This window comes from Ranitomeya variabilis, chromosome 2, assembly GCF_051348905.1.
Source record: "Ranitomeya variabilis isolate aRanVar5 chromosome 2, aRanVar5.hap1, whole genome shotgun sequence".
Lineage (NCBI taxonomy): Eukaryota > Metazoa > Chordata > Amphibia > Anura > Dendrobatidae > Ranitomeya > Ranitomeya variabilis.
In genome coordinates, this window is record NC_135233.1 from 15554438 (window position 1) to 15572979 (window position 18542).

Here is an 18542-nt window from a genome sequence, read left to right on the forward strand (position 1 = left end):
CTGTCTGCCAGTATATGAGGTGACCCCACATCTGTCTGCTGGTATATGAGGTGACCCCACATCTGTCTGCCAGTATATGAGGTGACCCCACATCTGTCTGCCGGTATATGAGGTGACCCCACATCTGTCTGCTGGTATATGAGGTGACCCCACATCTGTCTGCCGGTATATGAGGTGACCCCACATCTGTCTGCCGGTATATGAGGTGACCCCACATCTGTCTGCCGGTATATGAGGTGACCCCACATCTGTCTGCCGGTATATGAGGTGACCCCACATCTGTCTGCCGGTATATGAGGTGACCCCACATCTGTGGTTGTGTCCTCGGTGCCGGTGGGAATTTTCCTTCGTGCTCTCATCCATTACAGAACATCTTTCTGGAATGTTCTCTGATGTCAGAGCCGCCGCCAGCTCTTATGTCACCTCTGAATTTCATCATCTGGACCCAACAGTATAAACAAACTGTACAGCGCTGCGGAATATGTCGGCACCATATAAATAAAGATTATTATTATTATCATCTGAGGATCCGAACGCCAGGAGCGGTGGGCACTGTCCACACATAGGGGGATCTACACCGGGCAACATGGAAGAAAGTGTCAGCTCTGTGCCCGAGAATCGTCTGCAGCTCATACACTCCAGCTTCACAGGCTCATGTCAAGATCTCTGCTGTCAGTGAATAGAACACAGGTTTCCATTCAGAGGCAGCGATGCTGCACAGCTCGTCCTGCGCTCAGCCCAGAGGGGGATACAATGTATCAGTGCAGACAATGCTCTGTGAGCTCAACCCAGTAGCTGCTGCAGCACACATCGCTCTGGCACTTTGCTACAATGTATCAGTCAGGAGTTCACAGATGTGTAGACTGATACATTGTATCCACTGCTGAGAGCAGGAGCGGGTGTATACAGATATGTACACATAAATACAGATATTACAGCTATAGACAGGGTATATACAGATATATACAGGGTATATACAGATATATACAGAGGGTATATACAGATATATACAGATATATACAGGGTATATACAGATATATACAGATATATACAGGGTATATACAGATATATACTGGATAACTCTCTGAATGGAAACAAAAAAGTTTATATAAACTGGCAAGTGGAGATCAGGAAAATGGTGAAGAATGGAAAGACACAGGGTCCGATGTATCAGTGTTTTCTCCAGATTTCTTTAATGAAAACCTTGGAATGTCGCAAAATGTTTGCACAACTTGAAATTGCAAAATTTGGCAACTTTTGGCGTTTTTACAGAAGACCAAAAACGCTCCGCAAAAGTGGTTGTATTTGGGGTTGGACGGGTCGAGGTGAAGACCGCCGAGCAAATTCATCATATACGTCACTATGAATGACTCCACAGAGAAAAGTAGGAGAAACCTCCTCAATAATGATGGAGAATACTTAGCGGCGACAATTATTGGTCTCTGATTTAAGGATATGGACGACTTTTTTTTTATTTATTTTGTTTTTTACTTACACGCATTTATTTGGGCTAAAAATCATTTTTGCCCAAGGCTTCCATTACAAATGCTGCAGAGTTTACCTGCTGTATCCTCTATTGCAGAATGAGTCGTCTAAGAATCCTTCAGCGAGCTCCTTCTTGGCCTTTTCTGATCTCTTCTGTGCTGTTTCATGACCACAGACCACATCAAAGTTGAATCAGCTGAGAAATAGATAAAATAGTTTCAGACTCTTCCGACAGAACGAGCTCGCTAAGCGATTCTCCGTTAACTCATTCTGCAGCTAGCAATGTGCAGGGAAACAAAACACTGAAACATTTAGCAAAATGGTGGAAAATGTTTAATGAAACCAATCTGTAAAACGTTTGAGTCCAAAATACGCACACGAGTGTAAAAACATAAATCTTAGTATTCTTTAAGTGTAAGGAGGGTGTTTCCATATTGGTGTTCGCTGTTTAGACTTTTCCTTTACAGATCAGGGCAACAAATCTGCAATAATGGACGAGGGGGCAAATACTTCTGCAAACCACTGTTTTATCATAAAAAAATGCTGGCAAAACCCCCAGAGGCCCAATGTGCTACAGCAGTGACAGGGTTAACCGTCCATCCGTGTGAGGGGCGCGGAGGTCTCCGCCATGACGTTTCCTCGCCGCCGTACACGAGGCGTCTCTGGAATGTTTACATGGACGGTTCTGGTCTCGGCTCTATTTTCCCGCCCGCTCGCTGCCCCCCGAGTCGTGTTGTGATTGGGGGCGCGGACCGTTATTGTGGCGAGCGGCGTGTTATTGCCATGTTATAGACGGGAGGTGGAATTTTCCACTGTGATGAGGACGGATCTACAGAAGATCAGATGAACCGCGGCCTGAGCCGACCGTCAATGCTCCGCGGTTCCCCAGTATTTGGCTCATTCGGGGGTCCCACTTGAATTCCTACCTCTAAAGGTGAAATATCAATAGAGTTGTCTCCGTTTTCGACTTGTTGCAGATATGGAGTCCATGATTCATCATCATACAGCAGCACAGAGGATGTAAGAGGAGTCCACCTTAGTGCAGGCATTGTGGGGGGGAATATACTGTATATACTATATATTATAGCGATGGACCAGTGACGTCCGCAGAGGTCCGAACATCAGTCAATCAGTCCTGAGAACGTTCATGATGGCCGACAGCAGCAGGAGAACAAGCCGGATAATGGCCCTGACTTATGGCCGACCACAGGTCACCAGCCAGCGCTAGGGCTAGCCAGCAGGATTGTGATTGCAGCTCTGGATGTGACTGGAGGCCAAGACACAGAGATTCACCTGGAAACAGTATTTCAGGAGAGGGGAGCGCGGATCCGGTGAGAAGTCCAAAAAAAAGCAGAACAGCAGCACAGAGTATTTAAGGAGAGGAAGGATAACAATGTGCTGATCCCGAGGGAAGGTCACAGACAGAGTTACACTACTAATAAAGCAGAATGGCAGCACAGAGTATTTCAGAAGAGGAGAGTGCTGATCACAAACTGCTAGTTACATATAGCAAAGTGAAGTGCAGCAGTACAGAGTATTTCAGGAGAGGAGAGTGCTGATCCTGAGTGAGATCACAAACTGATAGTTACATAGTGGATGGCTAGTCCTCTCAGCAGCACAGAGTATTTCAGGAGAGGAGAGTGCTGATCATAAACTGCTAGTTACATATAGAAAGGTGTAGGGCAGCAGCACAGAGTATTTCAGAAGAGAGTGCTGATCATAAACTGCTAGTTACATATAGAAAGGTGTAGGGCAGCAGCACAGAGTATTTCAGATGAGGAGAGTGCTGATCATAAAATGCTAGTTACATATAGAAAGGTGTAGGGCAGCAGCACAGAGTATTTCAGAAGAGAGTGCTGATCATAAACTGCTCGTTACAAATAGAAAGGTGCAGGGCAGCAGCACAGAGTATTTCAGAAGAGGAGAGTGCTGATCATAAACTGCTAGTTACATATAGAAAGGTGTAGGGCAGCAGCACAGAGTATTTCAGGAGAGTGCTGATCATAAACTGCTAGTTACATATAGAAAGGTGTAGGGCAGCAGCACAGAGTATTTCAGATGAGGAGAGTGCTGATCATAAAATGCTAGTTACATATAGAAAGGCGCAGGGCAGCAGCACAGAGTATTTCAGAAGAGGAGAGTGCTGATCATAAACTGCTAGTTACATATAGAAAAGTGTAGGGCAGCAGCACAGAGTATTTCAGAAGAGGAGAGTGCTGATCACAAACTGATAGTTACATATAGAGAGGTGCAGGGCAGCAGCACAGAGTATTTCAGAAGAGGAGAGTGCTGATCCTGAGCGAGGTCACAGGCTGATAGTTACATAGTGAAGGGCTAGTCCTCTCAGCAGCACAGAGTATTTCAGGGCTGCATGTTCTCTGGGGGCGGTGACCTGTCAGATGTCTCCCGCTCCCCTTCCTGTCCATTACTCCAGATGTTTCTGCTCTAAGTCCAGGGACTGGGCCTTTCCGGTGCTGGAGGTGGAGTCCGCGTCCTCGGCTGCCTGTAGCGGGGTCGGGGGGTGTCCGTTCAGGGTCACATCGATGAGTTCGTGCTCCTTCTTTTCGCCCTCTTTCCTCCTGCAGCAGACGCAGAAGTCTCGGGAGTTCTCCAGGAGGTTTATACTCAGGGTGATGATGAGGGCGAGCCACGCCATGCCGAACAGGATCCACACAGACACCAGGTTCCGGTACCAGTTCGGATACTTCATTTCAGGGTTCCGTCCTGAGGAGCAAACAGGAAACCAATCAGTGTCTTAGGGGGGACTCACATTTGGGGTCCATTTAGAAAAATAATCATGGCTATTCCCAGGTGTACAAGTCCTGGGGGCAGAGGAGCTCGTCGCTGCTCCCGAGACTCGGCATCACTGCTTCTGTGACACATTGTTAGCAATGGTCCCATAGGGAATCACTAAAGTTTACTATACCCTGACTTCCTGTACACCGCACCCCTGTGATGTCCTTCCCACATTAGAACAGCGCCCCCACACACCAGGGGTGGAGACAAGTATTACAGGTCAATTTCACTGCAGTAAATGAGGCTAAGCTGCAGTACCGCACGCAGCCTGTACACAGGTGTGGCGCTGTTTTTACAGTAGTCAGGCTGAGGCTCTATTATTGAGGCATGTGAGTGAGACGCCCTTTGGTTCCAGAAGTCCTATACTGCGGCTTATGGCACAATAATACCGGAGGACAACCCAACACATTGACCACTGCTACATCTGGATCAGGTCCTCCAGACTCACCGATGACATAGTCTCCAAAACCGATAGTGCTGAGGGTGATGAAGGCGTAGTAGAAGCCCTCCTCGTATGTCCAGCCCTCCATCCCCCGGAAGAGGATTGGTGGCAGCAAGAAGAACAGAAGGAGACCGACCACCACGGCGCAAGAGCTGGAGAAGAACGTCACCGATTTCTGAAAGAAGAAGGAAAGGGAATGAAAAAAAGAGAAACGGCTCCAGGGGCGACGGGGGGTGAATCCACCGAAAAGGGAAGTCTGACAAAGGCAGGTTCAAAATGTAAGGAGGTCGTCATAATACACAAGAATGGTGACTGCAGGCTGCTCAATGCATGGAAGGGGGAACCCGATCAAGTGGTGGCTACAGGCAGACAAGGTCTGACCATTCAACACACAGAGCTACCTCCTGTATTATCCTCCAGAGCTGCACTCACTATTCTGCTGGTGCAGTCACTGTGTGCATACATTACATTACTGATCCTGAGTTACATCCTGTACTATACCCCAGAGCTGCACTCACTATTCTGCTGGTGCAGTCACTGTGTACATACATTACATTACTGATCCTGAGTTACCTCCTGTATTATACCCCAGAGCTGCACTCACTATTCTGCTGGTGCAGTCACTGTGTACATACTGTACATTACTGATCCTGAGTTACCTCCTGTATTATACTCCAGAGCTGCACTCACTATTCTGCTGGTGCAGTCACTGTGTACATACATTACATTACTGATCCTGAGTTACCTCCTGTATTATACCCCAGAGCTGCACTCACTATTCTGCTGGATAATGCAGAACACCACCTGTTTCTCCCCTTCTCATTACATGCTAGCACTCTGTCGCTCTCTGCTGACGCCCATGTTGTAGCACTAGTCGTCTCAGTGGTTTCCTTTGGTAAATGCTGCTGCTCTGGAATCCCCTGTTTCTGCAGACAGGTGACATTGCCCCATTAGTAACCAGGGAGCAGTATATTGCTGTTCTCCTCTCACCTTTCGGCCCACTTTCCTCCCCAGCACGTCTGCGGACCTCTGCACCAGGCTCAGCATCCGCTGCCCGATCCGGTTCAGGAGGATCAGGTTTAGTGGAATCCCAAACAGTGCAAAGAAGATGCAGAAGATGCGGCCGCCCACCGTGCTCGGGCTCAGGTTCCCGTAACCTGCAGGACAGAGGAGAAGACAGTGGGGACATTATTTGCAGGATCCGCACCCTGGAGGAATCACAGAGAACTTCCATATTCTCCGTCCTCGTTTGTGCCATCAGACGTGACGCTTCATGTTTCAGGTTTATGTGAAATCACCTGAACGATATGAGGAAGCGGCAGGTGACAAGTTCAGCTCTGCTGCATCTCTGCACAGGAGTGAGGGGCGTCCAGGGGCTGAGGACCCCTCTGCAGCTCAGCGTGGAGCTGACACCCGGACCCCCGACCAGCTGTTGTCAGGATCAGTCGATGTCAGAGCACAAACAGCTTTACGATAAATATATAAATATTGATACAGGAAAGAAATATATCTTGGTACCGTGTTAGCCAGTGGATAGAAAAATATTTAGAATTGAGAGTCCTCAGTGGATGAGAACCTTTTAATGGCTAACTGAAAAGATGGGAACAAATTGCAGCTTTCGAGACTACATACGTCTCTTCATCAGGCAAAGACTAAAAGAAATTCTGAAGCATAAATATGTGATTCTTCAGATGTTGTATTAGTCTGTGCCTGATGAAGAGACCTGTGTAGTCTCGAAAGCTGCACTTTGTTACCATCTTTTCAGTTCGCCATTAAAAGGTATCAACCACTGAGGACTCTCAATTCTAAATATTTTTCTAAATATTGATATAAATTAATTTAAACAAATCTTTCTGCAGCTTTCCAATAGAGGTTTTATGTCCTCGTCATGTTCACAATCTTTGCTGTCAGCGTTCAGTTCCGTTCTCTATAGTCTCTCCGTGTTCCGTGGGTTTCCTCCGGGTTCTCTGGTTTCCTCCCACACTCCAAAGACTCATAGAGAATGCAGATTGTGAGCCCCAATGGGGACAGTGATGACATTGCCTGTAAAGTGCTGTGGAATTAATGGCGCTATATAAGTGAACATATGAATGAAATACTTGTTTACAGCCACAGGCTGAACACTCACAGCTGAGCTAATACTTCTCACAGCAGAGGGTTTGTTACAATGTGTCCAGGAGACATTCTCTGTCTTCTACTGGTAGTTACAATGTATCAGTCTGATCTAGAGTTGATACAACTGTAACCACCACTAATACTGCTGAGCAGCTGCAAAACCTGCCGCATCGACAACAGGCAGAGAAATACTGCCATCTAGTGGACAATGTGATAACTGCAGCAATGCGGTGAATTCTGAATGTAGCTTTCAAAAATGAGAATGTGGAGAACATAGTCTCCAAATACCACAGCAGATTTAGTCACCGCATCCCATAATATTGCCAGTCACATTGCCGTTGTAGTAGAGCCAGCGACTGTACATAATAACGATTAGTCCCTGTACCTGATAACCTAGCCTTAGTGCTCCCATAGCAGAGTCAGCAGTTCTGCCACCATAAAAGCAGGTACAAAGAAGTAACAGCCGCGCTCAAAAAAGTCTCATGCTCAAATTCATTTACAGTACACCACATGGAAAAAAAGTGACAAGATAACGAGGTAACGTTTCGACCCTATTCCGGGTCTTTGTCAAACCTCACTTGAGTAGTTGAGAAAAGGATAGAAAGGCTGCATCCGAAGCAAAGAAAACAGAAGTCCCAGCCGGGGCTATCGCTTGAATCAGGATGGCACCGACCACCACAGAATTTTTGCTTTCTTGGCCTTTTTTCAGAGAATATGAATGATAACGTCAAAACTTTTTCTCCACTCATGGTTAGTGGTTGGATGAAGCCATTTATTGTCAGACTACTGTGTCTTCTCTTTATAAATCATAATGACAACCCAAAACATCCAAATGACCCTGATCAAAAGTTCACATCCCCCGACGATTTTGGCCTGATTACATGCACAGAAGTTGACACAAATGGGTGTGAATGGCTACTAAAGGTAACATCCTCACCTGTGACCTGTTTGCTTGTAATCAGTGTGTGCATAAAAGCTGAGTGAGTTTCTGGGGTCCAGACAGACTCTTGCATTTTTCATCCAGCCACTGACGTTTCTGGGTTGTAAATCATGGGGAAAGCAAAAGAATTGTCAACGGATCTACGCGAAAAGGTAGTTGAACTGTATAAAACAGGAAAGGGATACAAAAAGATATCCAAGGAATTGATAATGGCAGTCAGCAGCGTTCACACTGTGATTAACAAATGGAAAATCAGGGGCTCTGTAAAAACAAAACCACGGTCAGGTAGACCAACAAAAATGTCATCCACAACTGCCAGGAAAATTGTTCAGGATGCAAAGAAAAACCCACAAATAACATCAGCTGAAATACAGGACTCTGAAAACTAGTGGTGCGGCTGTTTCAAGATGCACAATAAGGAGGCACTTGAAGAAAACTGGGCTGCATGGTCGAGTCGCCAGAAGAAAGCCATTACTGCGCAAATGCCACAAAGTATCTCGCCTACAATACGCAAAACAGCACAGAGACAAGCCTCAAAACTTCTGGAACAAGGTAATTTGGAGTGATGAGAACAAAATTTAACTTTTTGGCCACAACTATAAACGTTGCATTTGGAGAGAGGTCAACAAGGCCTATGATGAAAGGAACACCATTCCTACTGTAAAGCATGGAGGGGGATCACTGATGTTTTGGGGATGTGTGAGCTACAAAGGCACAGGAAACTTGGTTAAAGTTGACAGAAAGATGAATGCAGCATGATATCAGCAAATACTGGAGGCAAATTTGCACTCATCAGCCCAGAAGCTGCACATGGGACGTACTTGGACGTTCCAACATGACAACGATCCAAAACACAAAGCCAAGTCAACCTGTCATTGGCTACAGCAGAACACAGTGAAGGTTCTGGAGTGGCCATCTCAGTCTCCTGACCTCAATATCATTGAGCCACTCTGGGGAGATCTCAAGCGCACAGTTCATGCTTGACAGCCCAGGAATTTACAGGAACTGGAAGCTTTTTGTCAAAAGGAGTGGGCAGCTTTACCATCTGAAAAAATAAAGAACCTCATCCACAACTACCACAAAAGACTTCAAGCTGTCATTGATGTTAGAGGGGGAACACACGGTATTAACCCCTTCACCCCCGGAGCTTTTTCCGTTTTTCCGTTTTCGTTTTTCGCTCCCCTCCTTCCCAGAGCCATAACTTTTTTATTTTTCCGTCAATTTGGCCATGTGAGGGCTTATTTTTTGCGGGACGAGTTGTACTTTTGAACGACATCATTGGTTTTAGCATGTCGTGTACTAGAAAACGGGAAAAAAATTCCAAGTGCAGTGAAATTGCAAAAAAAGTGCAATCCCACACTTGTTTTTTGCTTGCCTATTTTGCTAGGTTCACTAAATGCTAAAACTGACCTGCCATTATGATTCTCCAGGTCACTACGAGTTCATAGACACCTAACATGACTAGGTTATTTTTCACCTAAGTGGTGAAAAAAAATTCCAAACTTTGCAAAAAACAAAACAAAACAAAATTGCGCCATTTTCCGATACTCGTAGCGTCTCCATTTTTCGTGATCTGGGGTCAGGTGAGGGCTTATTTTTTGCGTGCCGAGCTGGCGTTTTTAATGATAGCATTTTGGTGTAGATACGTTCTTTTGATCGCCCGTTATTGCATTTTAATGCAATGTCGTGGCGACCAAAAAAACGTAAATCTGGCGTTTCGAATTTTTTTCTCATTACGCCATTTAGCGATCAGGTTAATGCTTTTTTTTAATTGATAGATCGGGCGATTCTGAACGCGGCGATACCAAATATGTGTAGTTTTTTTTTTTTTTTTATTGATTTATTTTGATTGGGGCGAAAGGGGGGTGATTTAAACTTTTATGTTTTTTTTATTTTTTTCACATTTTTAAAAACTTTTTTTTTTTACTTTTGCCATGCTTCTATAGCCTCCATGGGAGGCTAGAAGCAGGCACAGCCCGATCGGCTCTGCTACATAACAGCGATCATCAGATCGCTGTTATGTAGCTAAAATGCAGGTGTGCTGTGAGCGCCGACCACAGGGGGGCGCTCACAGCCACCGGCGATCAGTAACCATAGAGGTCTCCAGGACCTCTATGGTTACAATGTACAAGCATCGCCGACCCCCGATCATGTGACAGGGGTCGGCGATGCGCTCATATCCGGCCGCACGGCCGGATGCGGTAGTTAAATGCCGCTGTCTGCGTTTGACAGCGGCATTTAACTAGTTAATAGCGGCGGGTGATCGCGATTTCACCCGCCGCTATTGCGCGCACATGTCAGCTGTAAAAAACAGCTGACATGTCGCGACTTTGATGTGCGCTCACCGCCGGAGCGCACATCAAAGCGGGGGTCCCGACATGTGACGTACTATTCCGTCACATGTCGGGAAGGGGTTAAGAAATGGGGGATGTGAACTTTTGATCAGGGTCATGTGGATGTTTTGGGTTGTCATTATGATTTATAAAGAGAAAACACAGTAGTGACAGTAAATGGCTTCACCCAACCACTAACCCTGAGCGGAGGAAAAGTTATGGTGTTATCATTCATATTCTCTGAAAAAAGGCCAAGAGAGCAAAAATTCTGCCGGGGTATGTAAACTTTTGAACACAACTGTAAATAATGGATAGATAATAGATAGAAAATAGATAGATAGAAATATGCAAGTGTGATTTATAATCAGTGCTTTACCTGCTTATTTTTCTGTACTTGTATTTATTTTTTAAATAAATAATTAAATAAAAAAATGGAGTGGGGTCTCCCTTAATTTTCATAACCAGCTGAGGGATAGGTGACAGCTGTGAGCTGATGTTAATATTCTGGGAAGGGGCGGACATATCATTGGTGCAACCTGTGCAGCCGCACAGGGGCCCAAGAGATAAGGGGACCCATTTGCATCTCCAAAGCAAGTGAAATTGTGCATTTTTTTGTGCTAATGGACTGAAAAGGGCCCATATACTGTTCTTGCACAGGGACCACGTTCTGTCTGTGTCAGCCACTGAAGGGGCCAATAGCCATAAAGGTACCCAGGCTATTAATATCACCTCACAGCTATCTGCATAGCCTTTACTGGTTATTATAGTGGAGACCCCTCCCAACATTTTATGTGGGGTACCACTTATATTTACTCACAAGCAAAGGCTAAACAGACAGCTGTGGACTGATATTGATAGCTTAGGAAGGGGCCATAGATGTTGGCCCCCTCCCAAACTAAAAACATCATCCCTCAGCCACCTTAGGAATGGTGCATCCATAAGATGTGCATATTAAGGTGCTTATCCTCTACTCTTCCTACTTGCCCCCATGTGGTGGCAAGTGGGGTAATTGTTTTGGGGTTGATGTCAGCTGTTTTATGTGTGCTGACATCATGCCCACAGGTTAGTAATGGAGAGGTGTCTATCAGACACCCCCATTACTAATCCATAGTCAAATTTCATAAAGACACAGACTAATTGAAGTAAACACTCCCTAACCCTCTTTACTCATTTATTCCACAAAAATAAAAAAGCAAAGTTTTACCTTTCCACTGATAATCCATTAATGGCCACGACCGACGACGATCCGGATGGTCTGGAGAGCGGTGACATCAGTGATGCGACCTCTCACCACACCAGCTGGAACACACTGAGCTGAAAGTGAGAACGCGGCTGATTGTGACCAGCGGTGACGTCACTAAGGTTACCGCCAGTAACAGGCAGCACTTCTCACGCTCTGCTCAGTGTGTGCCGGCTGGCGTGGTGAGAGGTCGCATCACTGATGTTACCGCTCTGCAAACTATCCGGATCCTCATGGTTCATGGGCATTATTGGATTATCAGTAGAAAGGTGAGTATAACTACTTTTTATTTTTATTTTTATGGAATAAATGGGTAATCGAGGGTCGGGGAGTTTTTATTTCAATTAAAGGACTTTACTCTCTGTATCTTTATTACATTTGACTATGGGGTCAGTAATGGGGGGCTGTTATTGACCCCACACCATTACTAACCCCTGGGCTTGATGTCAGTGGACATAAAACAGCTGACATCAACCCCACAACTCTTACCCCCCTTGCCACCACACCAGGGGAAGTGTGAATGGCGGAGGCTAAGCGCCATAATATGCACATCTAATGGATGCACCATTTCTGGGGTGGTTGAGGACTGCTATTCTTAGTCTGGAAGGGGGCCAATCTCCATAGCCCTTCCTAGTCTATTAATATCAACCCGCAGCTGTCTGCAAAGCTTTTGCTGGTGAGTAAATATAGGGGGAGCACCATTTCATTTCTTGGCGGTGTTTCCCCTATAATAGCCAGTAAAGGCTAAGGAAACAGCTGTGAGCTAATATTAATAGCCTGGAAACCTTTATGGTTATTGGCCCCTTCCTAGAATATTAACATCAGCCATTGGCTTTCCCTCAGCTGGTTAGGAAAATTATGGGGGATTCCGTGCCATTTAAAAACAATTTTTTTATTTAATACACACTAGACAAAGAAGACGGCAGATGACTACAACCATCATGAGACTCGCCTGGTCTTGCTGATCGCAGGTAGGCCAGACGACAATGACAGTTGTCGTCAGCACACTGAGCCTGGGAACAGCATGAACAGTACTGCTTGAGTATGTCCGTATTTGTGGTACTTAAAGAAAGAACCGCATACGGACATAAAAACCTGAAGTGTGAAGGAGGCCTAAGTAAGTATCCATTAATTACTCACAGGCAAATGCCGGATGATCACCCGGTGCTAAAATGGGTCCTCGGCACATAGAGCTATCTGGGCCCCTAGTCCAAGACAAACATCCATTCTCCTTCACGGGATTTTTTTTACCCCATCTGGAAGAAGCATGATGTAGAGACAAAGACCCTGATTCCAGAAGAGTGTAACTTACTGAACTGTTTGCTGCAGTTTTGATTAATAAATGATTTATCTGCTGAATATCTAGCAGTTGTCTGAATACACAGCTCTGAATAACCCTGCAGCTTTTTCTGTGCACTGTGCATAGGCAGGAAGCTGCCAATAATGGTGCAGTCAGCGTTGTTCAGACCTCATGTGTATGGAGGCCAACATGGCTGCAGGTTTACTAGTCCTCTAGTGATAATCTCCTTCTGATAAAACAGTGATTTTATTGAAATAACACCCAGCCTAGCAAGCGACATGTCACGATATGGTATGAAATATCATATAAGTTTAGTTCTCTTGCTAGCATGCTGTGGGCTAAGCCCCCCTTCTTGGAGTGATTCTGCAACAGTTTGTAGCTGCAAATTCCTGACTTTCAGCTCACAAGCCGTCATCCCCCTCGCCAAGGTATTTACGACCGGCATTTCCTGTAGTGGAAAGTGACCAGCTTTAACTGGATTAGAAACTTCCAGAATCATGAAAGTCCTTTGTTCTGTTTTTGTAAGATATTAGGCCAACCATTTAAGATAGGAACACGAAAACATACAGTATATTCTTAATCTCCATCGGAGCATCTATCCAGCACTCTAAACATGAGCTTCTAACTCCATCCGGTAAAGAAGTAGGGATTTCTCTGTCAATATGCATGACAGATAGGACATATTTGATCTCATTAGAATGCCCACATTAATCCGAGATGAATGCTGGATGTGGTAGGATTATGACATGTTCTGTAGCGAAGTTACGGCCATCAGATATATTTAGTGCACAGTTAGGAGAACTGAAGAGGTAGGAGGGTTTGGGAAAGCCAGCCCTTTCTGTGAGGTCACCGGCTGTAGGTTTTAAGTGCTGGCAGGCATCCAAGAGAGGGAGTTTATCAGTTTTTACCTGAGCTGTCTGTCTGCTGTCTATCCAGACCTACTGATGCATTTTGACGTATGGGAACTCCACTAGCCTGGTTGCCTGCAATGCTTTGAACACATGTAAGTGTTATTTCTCATGTAATCCTTGTTTTTTTTATATAATTACTTTGTACATATTTGCAATTGTCTCATGTTGTAACATCTTTATAGAACTTTTTATAAACACTGCATAAACTTTATGAGTATAATACTTAATACTAGTTCGTTCTTCCTGTTCTAAACCGTACCCTAAGCCTTCTGAAGGGAATTTACGCTACTGTTTTGGGTTAGCTTCGGACCCGTTTAATCGAAGCTGGTGGCGGCACTACCGTGTGCAGGCCTTTGGGTGACATTGCAGCGACTGCGGCATTGATAATTATTGTTCCTGCCTGAGTGGGAGTAGTTATCGCGTCGCTGCAGCGTGCCCAATAGCCAGTACATAGCAGGCAGCCTTTCTGGCGACTAATTACCCTAGGTGCAGCACCTAATCTGACCTGACAGAAAGGGGGGCGCCAGAGAGCTGCAAGGTTTAAGTGTTACTGTAAGCGGGATACACAAAAATCCCTGCAGTTCGTGGTATATTGAAGAGCAGTGGGATACCTAAAATAAGCCCCTGCTGTAAACTAAGAGGTCCCTAGCCTTCCTTGTGTGTGTTTCTTTTTTCATCACATTGTGGCAGTGGAGGGATAACTAAGATAAGCCCCCCTGCACATGTGATAGCCGTCTGTTGGTCTAAAGTCACCCCAATCCGTGACATATTGGTGACAGTGGTCAGGAATCCCTGTGGATTTCGTGACCAATTGGTGGCAGCGGCTAAGGGATCGTGACACGACACATCGCCGGAATCAGGATCTCTGCCTCTACATTATGCTGCTCTCAGATTTAATATCAAAAATGTGGTGACAGATTCCCTTTAAAGACTTGCTGGGACTTGGACCTTTCTCCACAGATGGCAAAACAAGAAGGAACTTTCTTAAAGGTGCACTCACATTTAGAAAAACTGCATTGAAGTGGCACAGTGCTCAAACTGTTCGTTAGCATGCAGCAGTGTCAGGGAAAAGAAAAAGCATGTAAAACGGCAAGCCATTAAGGCACAGCTGTAATTTCAGAAGCCCCAGAAGATTGTTTGTGCTCTGCCTCTTTGTCCCTTCTCCCTCCCCTGTCCATAGACTTCTATAGACAGCAGATATAATTTGTTCACTTTCTGCAGACAGATCTGTAAACAGATTTGAGCTATTTGAGAGGCAATGATGAGTGCAGTAAAGAAGAAGTGACTAATAGGTGGGGAAAGAGGTGTTTCTCTTTATTATAGTTTCTTATTTTCCCTTTATTTTTGATTTATGAAAAAAAAAATTCAGAGAAGACCTTTCACAAAATGTTTCATGATTAACTGGACACAGGATGTAATAGTGGCTGCAGAGCTGAAAATAACTTTTTTTTTTTTTTACTTTTGCCATAGTTGAGATTTTGTAAGTATTTGGCAACAAACTAGTTAATTTTTGCTAGGTCCAAGTGGGCGTTGTCAGACAGTTTTCACTGCGGGCGTGTACTTCTTCTCTGTTAATGATGATGACCAATTGAAAGCAGGCAGCAACTCACAGGAGATGACACCCCCACCATAGGACACAGCCCTGGACTCCTGGCCTCACCTCCTGCATGAGTCTGCCACCAATCAGACCAACTGTGATCAGTCGGGGTCTCAAAAACAAGACGCCCATGATCTGCTGAAAATTCAAGTGTCAACTAAATGGGAACAATTAATAACAAAGTTTAGTTACGGCTTAAACAATTTAACAATCAAATTAAATATTGAGCTAAAACTGCCACCGGATGTCATATATGGCTATATAGTGATCTCTACATGTGTACGTGCTCCCAATACAGGACATGACACACACAGGATCTTCATCTATCGGAAGAAGGAGGATCCAACAATAAGAACTCAAACTAAGATTTACAAAAACCTCAAAATTCTCACCGATTGTTGTTATAGCAGTCACAGAAAAGAAGAAGGATCCAGGAAAGCTCCAAGTCTCCAAGCTGGTGCCATTACCGAGAACGGTCGACCCCTGCTTATACACCTGTATGATAAACTGAGAGATATAGTAGGTTAGTTATATTCTCGTGTATAGGGGCAGTATTACAGTAGTTATATTCTTGTACATAGGGGCAGTATTATAGTAGTTATATTCTTGTACATAGGAGCAGTATTATAGTAGTTATATTCTTGTACATAGGAGCAGTATTATAGTAGTTATATTCTTGTACATAGGAGCAGTATTATAGTAGTTATATTCTTGTACAGAGGAGCAGTATTATAGTAGTTATATTATTGTACATAGGGGCAGTATTACAGTAGTTATATTCTTGTACATAGGGGCAGTATTATAGTAGTTATATTCTTGTACATAGGAGCAGTATTATAGTAGTTATATGCTGTACATAGGAGCAGTATTATAGTAGTTATATTCTTGTATATAGGGGCAGTATTATAGTAGTTATATTCTTGTACATAGGAGCAGTATTATAGTAGTTACATTCTTGTACATAGGGGCAGTATTATAGTAGTTATATTCTTGTATATAGGGGCAGTATTATAGTAGATATATTCTTGTATATAGGGGCAGTATTATAGTAGTTATATTCTTGTACATAGGGGCAGTATTATAGTAGTTATATTCTTGTACATAGGAGCAGTATTATAGTAGTTATATTCTTGTACATAGGAGCAGTATTATAGTAGTTATATTCTTGTACATAGGGAGCAGTATTATAGTAGTTATATTCTTGTACATAGGAGCAGTATTATAGTAATTATATTCTTGTACATAGGAGCAGTATTATAGTAGTTATATTCTTGTACATAGGGAGCAGTATTATAGTAGTTATATTCTTGTATATAGGGGCAGTATTATAGTAGTTATATTCTTGTACATAGGAGCAGTATTATAGTAGTTATAGTCTTGTACATAGGGAGCAGTATTATAGTAGTTATATTCTTGTACATAGGAGCAGTATTATAGTAGTTATATTCTTGTACATAGAGGCAGTATTATAGTAGTTATATTCTTGTACATAGGAGCAGTATTATAGTAGTTATATTCTTGTACATAGGGGCAGTATTATAGTAGTTATATTCTTGTACATAGGAGCAGTATTATAGTAGTTATAGTCTTGTACATAGGAGCAGTATTATAGTAGTTATATTCTTGTACATAGGGAGCAGTATTATAGTAGTTATATTCTTGTACATAGGAGCAGTATTATAGTAATTATATTCTTGTACATAGGAGCAGTATTATAGTAGTTATATTCTTGTACATAGGGAGCAGTATTATAGTAGTTATATTCTTGTATATAGGGGCAGTATTATAGTAGTTATATTCTTGTACATAGGAGCAGTATTATAGTAGTTATAGTCTTGTACATAGGGAGCAGTATTATAGTAGTTATATTCTTGTACATAGGAGCAGTATTATAGTAGTTATATTCTTGTACATAGAGGCAGTATTATAGTAGTTATATTCTTGTACATAGGAGCAGTATTATAGTAGTTATATTCTTGTACATAGGGGCAGTATTATAGTAGTTATATTCTTGTACATAGGAGCAGTATTATAGTAGTTATATTCTTGTACATAGGGGCAGTATTATAGTAGTTATATTCTTGTATATAGGGGCAGTATTATAGTAGATATATTCTTGTATATAGGGGCAGTATTATAGTAGTTATATTCTTGTACATAGGGGCAGTATTATAGTAGTTATATTCTTGTACATAGGAGCAGTATTATAGTAGTTATATTCTTGTACATAGGAGCAGTATTATAGTAGTTATAGTCTTGTACATAGGGAGCAGTATTATAGTAGTTATATTCTTGTACATAGGAGCAGTATTATAGTAGTTATATTCTTGTATATAGGGGCAGTATTATAGTAGTTATATTCTTGTACATAGGGGCAGTATTATAGTAGTTATATTCTTGCACATATGGGGCAGTATTATAGTAGTTATATTCTTGTACATAGGGGCAGTATTATAGTAGTTATATTCTTGTACATAGGGGCAGTATTATAGTAGTTATATTCTTGTACATAGGGAGCAGTATTATAGTAGTTATATTCTTGTACATAGGAGCAGTATTATAGTGGTTATATTCTTGTACATAGGAGTAGTATTATAGTAGTTATATTCTTGTACATAGGGGCAGTATTATAGTATTTATATTCTTGCACATATGGGGCAGTATTATAGTAGTTATATTCTTGTACATAGGGGCAGTATTATAGTAGTTATATTCTTGTACATAGGGGCAGTATTATAGTAGTTATATTCTTGTACATAGGAGCAGTATTATAGTAGTTATATTCTTGTGCATAGGAGCAGTATTATAGTAATTATATTCTTGTACATAGGGGGCAGTATTATAGTAGTTATATTCTTGTACATAGGGGGCAGTATTATAGTAGTTATATTCTTGTACATAGGAGCAGTATTATAGTAGCTATATTCTTGTATATAGGAGCAGTATTATAGTAGTTATATTCTTATACATAGGGAGCAGTATTATAGTAGTTATATTCATATACATAGGAGCAGTATTATAGTGGTTATAATCTTGTACATAGGAGTAGTATTATAGTAGTTATATTCTTGTACAAAGGGGCAGTATTATAGTATTTATATTCTTGCACATATGGGGCAGTATTATAGTAGTTATATTCTTGTACATAGGGGCAGTATTATAGTATTTATATTCTTGCACATATGGGGCAGTATTATAGTAGTTATATTCTTGTACATAGGGGCAGTATTATAGTATTTATATTCTTGCACATATGGGGCAGTATTATAGTAGTTATATTCTTGTACATAGGAGCAGTATTATAGTAGCTATATTCTTGTATATAGGAGCAGTATTATAGTAGTTATATTCTTATACATAGGGAGCAGTATTATAGTAGTTAT

At 42.7% G+C, this 18542-nt stretch overlaps 1 protein-coding gene across 1 annotated transcript in view; it reads right to left on the bottom strand.

The window, feature by feature from the left end:
• Positions 1-1994: 1994 nt before the first annotated feature.
• Positions 1995-18542, bottom strand: part of KCNK17 (potassium two pore domain channel subfamily K member 17) — a 53749-nt gene continuing 37201 nt past the window's right edge. Inside the window, exons 2-5 of the mRNA XM_077282034.1 lie at positions 15552-15666; positions 5714-5880; positions 4730-4898; positions 1995-4209 (exon numbers count right to left, since the gene is read on the bottom strand). Of these exons, the coding sequence (XP_077138149.1) occupies positions 3911-4209; positions 4730-4898; positions 5714-5880; positions 15552-15666 (750 nt within the window). The 3' untranslated portion in view covers positions 1995-3910. The remainder of the gene's footprint in view (positions 4210-4729; positions 4899-5713; positions 5881-15551; positions 15667-18542) is intronic.